The sequence below is a fragment of the Caenorhabditis briggsae genome (assembly GCF_000004555.2).
Source record: "Caenorhabditis briggsae complete genome, chrX, whole genome shotgun sequence".
Classification (NCBI taxonomy): Eukaryota; Metazoa; Nematoda; class Chromadorea; order Rhabditida; family Rhabditidae; genus Caenorhabditis; species Caenorhabditis briggsae.
This window is the reverse complement of record NC_013491.2, coordinates 3,690,677-3,703,275: the sequence shown is the minus strand read 5'-3', so window position 1 is coordinate 3,703,275 and position 12,599 is coordinate 3,690,677. Positions and strand designations below refer to the sequence as shown.

At 35.4% G+C, this 12,599-nt stretch overlaps 2 protein-coding genes and 1 non-coding gene across 3 annotated transcripts; 2 read left to right on the top strand and 1 right to left on the bottom strand.

Moving 5' to 3' along the window:
- Positions 1 to 619: 619 nt before the first annotated feature.
- CBG27485 lies at positions 620 to 7,898 on the top strand (the record flags this gene model as incomplete). Its single annotated transcript, XM_045239007.1, has 5 exons — positions 620 to 805; positions 2,352 to 2,552; positions 4,356 to 4,451; positions 6,286 to 6,643; positions 7,729 to 7,898. The coding sequence occupies 5 exons, from the start codon at positions 620 to 622 to the stop codon at positions 7,896 to 7,898; spliced, it is 1,011 nt and encodes a 336-aa protein (XP_045098053.1).
- On the bottom strand, positions 2,048 to 2,120 carry CBG28746. Its single transcript has one exon. It is a non-coding gene (tRNA).
- A 2,563-nt stretch (positions 7,899 to 10,461) lies between the features above and the next one.
- Positions 10,462 to 10,736, top strand: CBG01983 (the record flags this gene model as incomplete). Its single annotated transcript, XM_045239006.1, has 2 exons — positions 10,462 to 10,648; positions 10,693 to 10,736. 2 exons carry the CDS (start codon positions 10,462 to 10,464, stop codon positions 10,734 to 10,736), a joined length of 231 nt encoding a protein of 76 aa, XP_045091992.1.
- Between the last annotated feature and the right edge of the window lie 1,863 nt (positions 10,737 to 12,599).

The window sequence follows — 12,599 nt, the reverse complement described above, 5'->3', positions numbered from 1 at the left end:
TGTATTATTGTAATTATTTTTCAATATCACAAATTTACGTTTAATACTATCATCAGATTTTCGAACAATAAGTGGAAACCCCTTTTCTTCAATCTTCTACGCCTCACAAAATCCCCTACTCTCGATTTTCTGGAATTCTTCCAGAATCTTCTTTTTTTCAGAAAATTTTACCACATCTGATCCGCCACGCATAAACATGGTTGATGTTTGTGATAGTGTCAAAAAACCCATTGTTGTTGTTTAGTACCCGAACATTTGACCCGTTTTTTTTCTTGCCACTGCCATCACACATCTCCACGCCCCTTTTTATTCTGCTCCCCGCCACTCCTTTTTCTAATCAAGCTGGTGTCGTCGCCAGCGGAGTTTGTGGAATCTCCGAGAGCGGAGGAAAAAAAATTGTGCTCCTCTCCACTATACCCGACAAACAGACACCCAAGATGATACAGAAATGTTTTGTGCATTATACACGCTCCGAAAAACTTGGTGACCTCTTTGGCCCGAATAATACACACTGCAATTTCTTCACAACGTCGTCTGGGCTTTTTTCTGGGATGTCGTTCTTTTGTTTTTTTTTTTTGAAATAGATGGGATGTCGTTCTTATTCCTCATTTTAAGAGCAATGGCCTTTTGGGTTTTGTGTTCCACTTTCTGGAAGTTTTGCTACAGAGCAAAGACACTTTTTGGACCCTTTTCTCAGAATATTTCATTTATCTTCCATTTTTCTTCCCCATTTTTTTTGCCATTTTCTGCAATGTTCCTTTTTCTGCTGTGCGTAAAATGCTCACTTTCTTTTGCACGCTTTTTTGTAAGTTTTCAATTTCTCACACCCCACAAGAGAGAGGGGTGGTCTTTCCCGTTTGAAACTTACTTTTAGTTTCATTTAATTTGAAAGTTTTACATTTTCTCGAAATTTGCCCACTTCATTTTGTACACTGTTCTTGATTTTTAGGTGCACAAAGAATTGCTAAGCAGTGGTGAACGATGGTTTTTCCGCAGGTTGGTTTTTTAAAATGAATTTTCCCAGCCTACTGTAAATGTTCTATCGCAAGCCCACCCTATTTAAACTTTGAGCTCAGTTATCTCTGTCCCTTTGAAAGGTAACGAAAAATTTTCAGCTGACAAAATGTTGATAATCTTACGAGAAGCATTTTATCTGTTGACAAATTTTTGATATCCTTTTGAGGGAACAGAGATAATTAAGCTCAAAGTACACGTATAAGGTGAGCTTCCATTAGGTCATTCATGTTAAGTTTGTAGTACAAAAATTGTAGTTTGCAATTTATTCTCCAGATTTTTTTCCTAGTTCTAAGCCGTGAAAAAACAAAAAAGCTGTAAAAATCTATAAAGTTAGATCAACAACAACAATTACGAATACAATTAGGCTTTGGAGTTTCACAGAACAAAAGTTTTTTAACCTTAATTTTTAAACTTTCTCTCGTAGGTACAGGAGCTTTTTTTGCACGGGCCAAAAAAATGTAATATCAGTATTTTCAGTCGACTTATGGCTATTTTGACTGTTTGCAAGAGCTTGGAGTTTGATTTTCAAGTTGCGGATTATTTCAAACTTTGAAACAGACTTAGATTGATTACTTTGCATTCACAGATTTTTTTTTTGAAAATTACCAGTTTTTCAGCTATTCGTCAATTTCTTCTTTGGTCTGTTTTTTCACTAAAAACTTGAAAAAATGTGTCGTTACAAAATCGGCAAATGGCTGAAAAACTAGAAATTTTCATAAAGTTTTTTGAATGCAATTTTTTAAATCTAGGTCTGTTTTACACCCTCTGAAGTTTTTAAAGTGATGGAACACTCGACAGCCAAGCTCCAGACTCCTGAAAATGGTCTAAGTGACCGAAAATTAACTGAAAACTTTATTTTTGTATATCTCTAACGATACTGTAAGTTTGAATAAAAAATTTAATCTATGAACAATTTTTCAGTTACTTTTTTTGAGGTTTTTTACCAGCAAAACTGATAGAATTAGGTCAACTTGACTGCAAAAACCATAAAATCCTTTATTATTAAATCAAAGAAACCAAAAAAAGATTTCGACCACGGCAGGATTCGAACCTACAATCTTCTGCTCCGTAGGCAGACGCGTTATCCATTGCGCCACGCGGCCAGCTGGAGAAGAGTAGTGTGTTTGCCATAGACATACTACCCTGGGGCCGCCGCTCCTCTTTCTCTCGCCGGTGGCAGCGAGTGGTGGGGGAAGAAAAAGAAAGAAAAGAGCGCAATGCAAGATAGAATAATTTGTGACACGTAATGAAAAAAATTGAAAAGGGATAGATTTGAAAAAAAAAAAAGATTATTTTCTGAAAAAAACCCCTCCCCCGAAAAATCATTTTTCCAGGTCACCAAGGACCTTCAAAAGGAGGGCCATCCCCGACGGCTGCAATCATCTGCCGGACAACATCAAGCATTAATAATGCAACCATTAGTGGTCCAGCACTATGCTCAGAATGTACACACAGAAGTTCAGTTGGGATTGGCTCCACCGCTTTCAGGTGGGGGAAGTACCGGCGGTGGTAGTGGTGGTGGCTTTTTTGGATCGGTAAGTGTTGGTGTTGGCTGGATGCCAAGAAAACAAAGAAATGTTTAGTGTCATGCGGAGGTGGTTTTGTGGTGGCGCGGGGGGGTCCAACTTAATGTTATGGGTTCTTCGTTTTGTTTCCAATCTCTGTCTCTTCCAAAAGAAACACATTTCCGAGCTCTTTTCCATAATTTAATTACATATTCATACATGTTGTTTTCTTATTCCAACTGAGACCAACAGCACGATTTCCAAAATCTCGATTTGCCCTTTTAGTCTGTCTATAGTTGCAGGAAGGAGTTGTTTTTTCAACTCAATTGATTTTTGTAAAGTTCAGGAATCTCACTTTTCTCGAAAAAAAAGAAACATTTTCCCTTCCTAATCCTTGGTTTTAAAGGCCAAGAGGTCGGGTCCATCGCGTTAAGATCATTTTTTGTCAAGCTTAGCATGCAAAAATGAACACTTCAAACTTTTCACTCTTTTTTGCTCCACTTTACCAGAAAGAAATTCTTTGTGCTTTTATCTCTTCTCTTTTTTTTACATTGTCCTTCTGAATATCAACAAAAAAACACATTTGGATATATTTATTTTCTCTAATCCTCTAGAATGCGTCATTTCAATTTTTGAAGCGTTCGAAACATTATACATTTTCTTTTTTGCTTTTTCTGGAATTTTGAAATGTATATCTTCGTTCCATTTTTGTTTTTATAGAATCTATCTTGGGTTTAATTTCTTTTTTTAGGAATTTTTTTGGGATAATTAAACTATTATAATCTTTAAAAAATCGAATTTAAACACTCTAATACAATGACTTGACTGTATTTGCTCTAATATGTAGAAGTCTACCCAAGCTTTAAACTTTGAGCTCAATTATCTCATTACTGTGGAAAATAGCAAAAACTTGTCTACTGACATATTGTTTACCATAACAATATCAACATATTATCAGTTGACCATTTTTCTATACCTCCTACGGAAATTAAGATAATTGAGCTCGAAATTGACAATTTGGGTGTGGCCCTCCTTGAGAAAATACGGTATCTTTTTACTTCGAGCCAATTTATTTCGGTTTTTTCTGGGAAAGATATCATAAAGTGGTCAACTAATAAAATGTGAGCAATTTTATGATATACATTTTGTCAGTTGACTTTTTTGTGATATCTCTCACAGAAAATAAGATATAGCAGATCAAAATTGACGATTTGGGGAGCATACTTATTGTTTACGGTAACCAACCTTTTAAAAATTTTCTAAGACCAATCAACCCCCGGATCCATTTTGATATCAAAAACTTAAAAAATCACTCATCCTGTTTCGTTTCCTCCATTTCCCCACGTATCCATTAAAACCACCGCAATAATGATGATGATTGGTTCGTAAAAAGAGTCCGGTGGGCTGCTCTCGGAAGGTGAACAAATGACAAAGCTAATAAATCAATCTGGATGTCTTAACACATTTTCTTTTGACTAGTCGGAAGGAAACATTTGAAACATTTCTCAACTTTCGTCTTCCTTTTCACCAGTTGTTAATTTGACAGCAACAAAAACGCGCACGCGCCCCCACCTAGTCCATCATTCCGTCGTTCTCTTCAGAACGTAAAATGGGAGGGAGAAATGAGTGAAAAGTGGAGAAAAAAAAGAAAAACGAAATGATAAGCGTTTTCAAAAGATATAGAGCAAAGTTTTGACCTCTTTTTCTTTTTTTTTGTGTTCTTTTTTCTAATAGTTGAACTCTAACATATGTTCATCTTTAGTTCAGGAGCATTTTGTTATCAGTGTTTTTTGGCCGAAATTTCGAACAAAATTCGAATTAATTCTTTTTCAGGGTCTATTCCGGACATCGGGACGTCCGCCAAGCAGCAGCAACAGGCCTCGTGCCTATTCTATGCTCCCATTGACATCATCTATCAGTCAGGAAGAGGTATTTCAGGATAGAGTAGGTGTTTTAGAATTAACCCCAATCTTGATGTGAGTTGTATTCTCGTCGTTGTGGTTGATTCTCTAACACATTGGTTTTGTAGAAATTGTATTTTTTTGGTTTTGTTATTTTTGAGTTTGCTTAAAATTGGCTTTGTTTTTTTTAGGTTTAACATTAATAAAATTAAATTCGAGATTTCAAAGTTCCAAAAACGAATTAGTCTTAGATTTTTAAACAGAAAATTTTTTGTATTTTTAACTTATTTTTCAAAAATCCAAATTTACAGTTTTTCTTGTATTTCAATGCTTTCTTATACTTGAACGTTGCTCTAAATAATTTTATTTGACTCCGATGGAAGCCCGACCAATACACTCAGTTTGAGCTATATTATTTCGGTTTCTATGAAAAATATCAGCAATTTTTCAACTGATAAAATACTGGTGATATGATGATAAACATTTTATCCGTTGACAGATTTTCGATATCTCTTATAGCAACAGAGATCATTGAGCTCCAAGTTCACGTATAGTTTGGACTTCTATTAGAGGAAATACCGTAAGTAGATACAAATCAACTAAATTTGAAGTTTTGGTGATCCAAAATTACTGCGTTTCAAAATAAAATCATGCTTGAACTTTTGAAAAAAAGAATCCAGTTGTATTTTCCGAATTTTTCTTATAGAGGTCTGAATGTACCAGTTCTCTTGCAATTCAAGGTTATCTCATACGAGGACTTTGAGCTTAAATTATCTCGGTTACTTTGACAGATAACAAAATTTGGTAAACTGACAAAATTTGAGTGATACCACGACAAATATTTTATCAGTTGACAGATTTTTGATACCTCTTATAACAACCAAGATAATTGACCTCATATGAGTATCGTTTTATTAGGAGATGTGAAGAACGTAAAAAATTTTCAAGCTTTCCAAGACTTCAATTACTTTTTGATTTTTCTAATTTTTATACTTTTGGAAGTTTTTAACTTCTTTTACAAATTTTACATACTTTTAGGCATTCCAAAATTTTTCAACCTAATTTTTTCAAAACAATTTTTTAAACTTTTAGAAATTTTTAAAATTTTTGATTTCTAGTTTTAAGCATTTTTATATGAATTTAGGCACTTTTTAAAATTAAAATTTTTATTTTTTGGTATTTTGAAAAATTTTAGGGATTTCCAAAATTCGCTAAGAATTCTTTTAGCATTTTTAATACTTTTTAGTCATTGAAATTTCTCAGAAAATTCAAGAATCTTATAATATCGACATTTTCCAGAAAGCAAACATGTCATCCAACACCAAAAAGCACAGTAACCGTTCCCACAAGCGATACTATCCACTGTCACAGGAGGACACTTTGGAACTATTGCTCCTCCTCAACCAAGGTCAGTGTTTATTTTGTTTGTCCCACTCTAATCCCTCCCTCCGACGTTCTCTTCTGTGACCCAGTGCTAAGAAAAATGAGGAAAAGGAAAAAGAATATATTAGGAAGTGGGTCCTTCTTTTTTTGCAGACTTCTTTTTTTCCAAAGAATTCGTCTTTCAAAAGAAGAGTGAATATTAAACAAAAAAAAGTGTGAAACAAATTGAATAATTGGGAAAATCGGGGTGGGGGGCACTTAAGATGAATGAAGTGCGAGTGGACCTACTATGTTCATCCTTTTTTTTTGAAAGCAGAAGCAACAAACTCCAAATAAAGCAAACAAAACGGATTGGGAGGAACCACAAAATATTGGATACTTCCTGAAATCTCATCCCAGCAGTCTAACTCAAACATTCCTATTCTTGTACTTATTATATTCGTGTGTCATCTTCTTATTTTTCTTCTCCTTGGGACCAGGACCAGATCATCTGGTTGCATACACATACAATTGTTGCCCTTTTTGAAACAATTGTCGTGACTCTGTCCGTTGTTCGCTTCTTCACCCGACCCAAGGATTCTTCACTTCTTCAACTCCGTTTTCGTCGAAGGCAAAGAAGAATGTCAGTGTTTATCGCAAGCGATGCTAACATTGTGCGAAAAATGGCAACAGCAACGCGTGGCGCCTGTCCACCGCCATTACGCCGACCATCGCGATCCGTCTGCGAAGTGCTCAACACAATGGCGCCTCTGAATGTTTGCAATCGGAATGCGGTAAACGCCAATCGCAGATATTCGACGCTGGTGACGGTTTCAGAACGTGTAGTGCTGCGGTCAGGTAAGAATGTGGGTTTTGTTGTAGGGGAGGTTTCTTGTACCGTGCGAAATTGATTAAAACTTCGTTTTCACCTCAATTCATTTTTTTGAAAATGTTAGCAAATAAAAATATTGTGCTAATGCGAGAAAATTTTAAAGAGTATTAAAATTTTCAAAAATCATCATGTATCTGGTTTTCTCACAAAGGCTTATTATTCGTGTTTATATCGCAATAATTTTCATTCTACGAAAACGTGTTCTCAACTAGGAAAAGTATATTTTGAGATCCCAATGGTTAGAAGTCTGCCTATTTATTTCGCCCCGTTAGGTTCAGACGTAACTGTTTCGATATTTGAGCTAATACAAAAGTTGATCGGTTTTCACGTTTAAAAAACAAATTAATGTTATATAAAGGCTTCAATTCCCAGTTTTCCTTGAACATTTCAGGGTGAGCCATATTTACAATTTTGTGATTTTCCTCCTTTTTAGTTTCTTTATATGGAGAACTTTTTCAAGCATGATAATACAGGCAAATGGATACACTACTGGTCAATAAGATATTCAAATATTATTATGGTTCAGTTGATTTTCAGCCATTTTGATTACTTAGAGCTGTTTTTAAACGTTTTCCGTACAAACATTGGCCGAGAAGAGATTTATTCAAGAATCAGCAAATATCCAAAAAAAACTAGAAATTTATAAAAAATTCTGTGAATACAACATTTTCCTTTCTAGGTCTGTTTTACACCCTCTGAAAATTTCAAAGTGATCGGAAACTTAACAGCGGAGCTCGAGACTCCTAAAAATGGTCAAAATAGGCGAAAATCCACTGAAAAATACGTTTTTATTGATCGGTACTGTAGGTTTTAGACTGCGAAAATAAATGTAAATCATAGGGTTTTGAAATATTGTTTTCTGATTTTTATTTCAAAAGTTTTGACTTTTTTCAACTTTTTTGAAATTCTGAGATTTTTGTTTCGCACTGAAAATTCTCAAACTGACGCTATCAAAATTTAGTAATGTCTAGAATATTTTGGTTTCCTACAAAGCACAAAGATCCGCATTTCTTCCATATTTCCCTTAGTTATCTAAAGCCTATTTTCATAGGAAACAATTTTTTACCTGCACCTGGGGTCACTCATTATCCTCCAACAATACGGAATATGTTCATTTGTCAAAAGTTCCTTGGGACCTTAAAAGCTCATGACACAAAATCCCGCTTCTTGATGTTTTCCAATCTTTTGCTATTCCAAGAATATCTCATGTGCTTGGATTAGTAAAACGATATTTTTCTTCGAAAAAAGTGCTGTATCCTAATTTTTGTTCCTTTCCTTCTCCACCCTTTCATAATGCTCCTCATTTTCTTTCCTTTTTAAAAATTCGATAAATCATCCGCCTGCCAATTGAATTGCCTGCTTACTACTTCATAATCCATCTTCTCATTTCCTTTTTTAATGCGTTTTTCAAAACGTTTTATCTCTCTGCTAAAAGGAACCTCGTTCGAGGAGCCGAACAGGTGTCTCGCGTCGTTGAAGTACACATAATTAGCTTTTAAAACAAACTACAACACCAACCTCCAACTTTTGGTGTTTTCCTGTGTTCAGTTTCCCCTTCCGCCGAGTATTTCTTCACATGAAAGACTATAATTTCGATTACAACTTTGATTATGAACTATTGCCAGGTATGATAGATTTTTAGTACCACAATTTCAGGATTTTATGGGTCCCCATAAAAATATACATTTCTGAGCCAACTAGCACAGAAGAAACAAAGCACCGCCGCCCTTTAGCGGGGTTGTGGAAAACCAACCGGTTGGTTGAAACTAATCCTTTCTCGGCAGCTCTTCTTGCCTGCCCGCCGTTTTTCTTCACTTGAACATCATTCTACTATCATCTGGACTTTTCATCTCTTCCTTTCAACTACAAGAGACTCTATTTTTTTCCAACAAGAGAGGTTTAATTGGAAGAACGTATTCTCTGCAACTATTCCCCTCGACACACCTATTCTCCCACTGAATACCGACGAGCACAGCGGGACGTCGCCTTCAAGAAAAACTCTCCTTTTGAGTTTTCTACACAAACATTGACCATTTATTTCACACTTCTTCAGTTATATTTCTTGAAAAAAGTCGGGAATACTTGATCTTTACACAGCGGACTCATAAAAAGTTGAATGTGCTTATTTTTCAAGGTAAATTTTGAATTTTTCGGTTTTTGAAATATGTAAAACTGATCTAAAAATTGTCCAACCCCAGTTTTGACATTCTAGCGTTCATCGTTAGAGTAAGACTAGCATTTTTGCAAAAAGTGCAAAATGAAAATGTCGAACCTCTAATAGAAGGGCACTTAACTTTGCATCCATTTATCTCAGCTACAGTAGTCATTTTCAGAATTTTCAGGAACCTGGAGGTCGGCTTTCATGTTTCCAATAACTTTCAAAAGGCTGGAGGGTGTAAAGCAGACCTAGATCAAAAAATTTGCATTAATAGAATTTATTGAGAGTTTCTAGTTTTTCTGATATTTGCCGATTTTAGAAAGATACCTGTTTTTCGCGTTTTCAGTACAAATCCGGGCCAAAAGGAGTGTTTTTCAAGAATCGGCAAATAATTGGAAAACTAGAAATTTTCGAAAATTCTGTGAATGCAAAATTTTCAAACTAAGAAAATTTTTAAACTTCTGAAAATTTCAAAGTTATTGGACACTTGACGGCCAAGCTCTAGGATTTTGAAAATCATGAAAATTACCAAAAATACAGTTTTTTGATATTATTTAAAGAGCCGAGAACAATTGAGTCCGAGTAGACACATACCCTGCTATTTCAGATTTTCAGACTAATTTTTCATTTTTTAAATAGCCTCAATTCTTTCTCAGATCGGATTTGTGAATTTGAATATTCATCAATAGTCAAAACATTTTTTTGTTGATTTTACAGCTTGCAGTCCCTTAGGTGGTGGTTGTATGAACTTTTTTTTACATAAACTGAAGGGGACAACATTTCGGGGGTATAAAACTTGATTTTTTGAGGTATTTTGTACCCCTAAATTAAGGATTTTGTACCGCTAAATTGCTTCGTTCCCAAATGACCCCAAAATTTCGCTGCCCGCCGAATTTTCTACAAAATTTTCTGCGAAAAAAAATTCTTCCATTCATTAAAATTAGCATCATCTTGCCCTGCTCGAAAATAATCATTGTCTTCCCATCGTTCTCTTGCCCACTAAGAAAAATATATGATTGAGTGGCTTGTAGCATTATAAGTGGGTCCTGAAGGAGGACAAAAGATGAAGGGAGCCACGAGAAGTAGTGCTGGGGGGGGGGTCCCGGTCGGTTGAGTAACAACGCATTTGGCAACACTACGCGCCAATAGATTTCAGCCGAATGATGAAAAGGGAAAAGTAGGAAGAGGAAATGACAAAGAGGGGACAGAAAAGACGAAATTTTATAGAGTGAGGGAGGCCCGGTGGCGGCGGGGAAACAATACATCACAAAACTTATTCAAGCGTATAATAGTCACTTGATTAGCGAGTAGGAGCTCTCTTTTTGTCTCTTGACCACAACCTATTCCCGTATTTTTAGAATTTTCATGGCTCCGCTGAAAATAAAGTCGCCATCTAAAAAAGGAATATCCAAGTTTCGAACAAAAAAGAAGCAACCACCACCTGATGTAAGCTTTTTGACAAATCCGATCAAACTTTTGCCTCTTTGGAAAATTCCGAACATGTGAAAAGAAAATCTAATGCATTTTTGATTTTATTTCCATTTCAAGTTAGACAAAAAGGTTCCTGAAAATATATTCGGACGCTAAAAACTAGATTTCATTTAAATTTTTGAAATTATTCTAACCATGTCATTTTGGTCGACCGTATTTGTATCATGGGCGCTTCGGAGTGTCCGCGAGTCGCTGATACAAGTTGATCCTCTGGCCGCCGCTCTCGCTCACCAGGCACGGAAAGCGAACGCGGCTGTACCGGCGGTGTCGCGTACACCACTGCTCCTACAGTTCACGCCATTTGGACCGCCACCAAGTGCATGTAAGTTCCTTTTTTGTGTGTGAGTAGTGTTTGATTTGTTCTAGATCGGAAACTTGATAAATCTGCCCTAATTTGTAATATGTTTTAAAATAGAAGTTCACCTGAAACGTGCACTTTGAGCTCAATTATCTCGATTCCCATAAGAGATATCAAAAATTTGTCAACTGTTAAAATATTAGTGATATTATGATGAATAATTTATCAGTTGAATATTGTTTGACTTCTCTTACAAGGGAACCTCAACACCTCACAAACCCAGATTCCGATGAAAATTTCAGGATATGTTAAAATCACCTATCTAGACACCCCTAAAAATTTTTTGAATCCTCCCACCAGTTTCAGCCGAGTTAGATTATTTTCAGTACTAAAAATCGCCTTTTCAGTGCAAAATCAGCGTTTTCAAAGACGATTTTCTTCGCTCCTTGGAGGTTCCAGAACTTGATTCTTTTTGTGTTCTACTTAAAATTTAATGGAATTGGATATTTCAAACTTTTTCTCAAAAAAAAAAAAATAATTTTTCAATTTTCGAAGAAATCTGGAAAAATCGAGAAAAAAAATCAAAAATAAAAAATATTTTTGTTCTTGAGAAACAAATTGAAATATCAAATTTCATTATAATTTGAGTATAACACAACAAATCGGGGTTTGTGAGGTGTTGAGGTTCCCTTGTTACAGGAACCGAGATAATTGGGTTGTAATGTGCTAGTATAGGGTGGGTTTATCGAACAGAAACAGCATTTGGCTCTTGTTTTTTTTTAATTTTACTGGGGACCCATAAAATTCTATTTCGGATTTTAAAGACAACTTTGAATGTTTGAAAAAATTTTCAGGTTGGACAACATTTTGGATTTTGAAGAATTTGGGAAACATTGAAATCCTAAAATTTTCTTCAAAATTCAAATTCTTTAAAAATCCAAAAATTAATTCAAAATCCAAAAAAACCAACTAGAGCACAAGATTTTATTATTGCTATCTGTAGCAGTTTTTTTTAAAATTGAACCTTTTTCAAAAGTTTATCCAATGTCATTTCATTCGGACTGCAAAAACTGACTAAAACCCTTACAAGGGAACGACAACACCTCGTCAGTTTGGATTCTGATGAAATTTTCAGGATATGTCAAGGATAGCCTATCTAGACATCCCTGAAAATTTTAGAACACGCTCGCCACTTTCAGCCGAGATATTTCAGTCCAAAGTTCTAGCACTGAAATCCGTTGATTTTCATGCTTTACCACACATTCCATCACCGAATTCCCTACGAAAGCCGTTCAGAAAGAACCGAATATGTAACCACCTTTCGAAACTGATGAAAAGATCGGCGGCGTGGTGTTGGGGATGTGGTGTGCGCCAGTAGGCACAAGGCTGTGGGTTCGGACCCGCTGGTGGTTTTTTTCTTTTTTTTTTTCTTTTGTTCCCTTATTTCGCGACGTTTTAGGATTGTTCTGATATATTTTTCAAGTTTTTACCGATTCAAAAGAATTCGTGGACGGTAGTAGTTTTGAAGCGTTGTCTTCGGCCCTATACGGACAATGAATAAATAATAAAAAGCGTGCAACTGAAAAATAGATTATCTATTAGTTGTATAATAATGTTTGCAAACAATTATCACTATTTTGTCAAGGAAATTTTCCAAACTGACAAAAGTTCGATAAAATCACCCACAAAATTCGCAAATTTTTTCAAAATTTTTTTTTCTAGAAAATGTCTGAAATATGATATTACACACAATTCTAAGTCTAACACATTAAGTTCCGTGTTTTGGATTCTTATGGGAGCGGAGAAAATAGTCTTTGAAAATTGCGATTTTTGCACTGAAAACGCGGTTTTTAGTACTAAAACTGAAATATCTCGGCTGAAAGTGGCGAGCGTGTTCTAAAATTTTCAGGGATGTCTAGATAGGATATCCTTGACATATCCTGAAATTTTCGACAAATTCCAAACCGACGTGGTG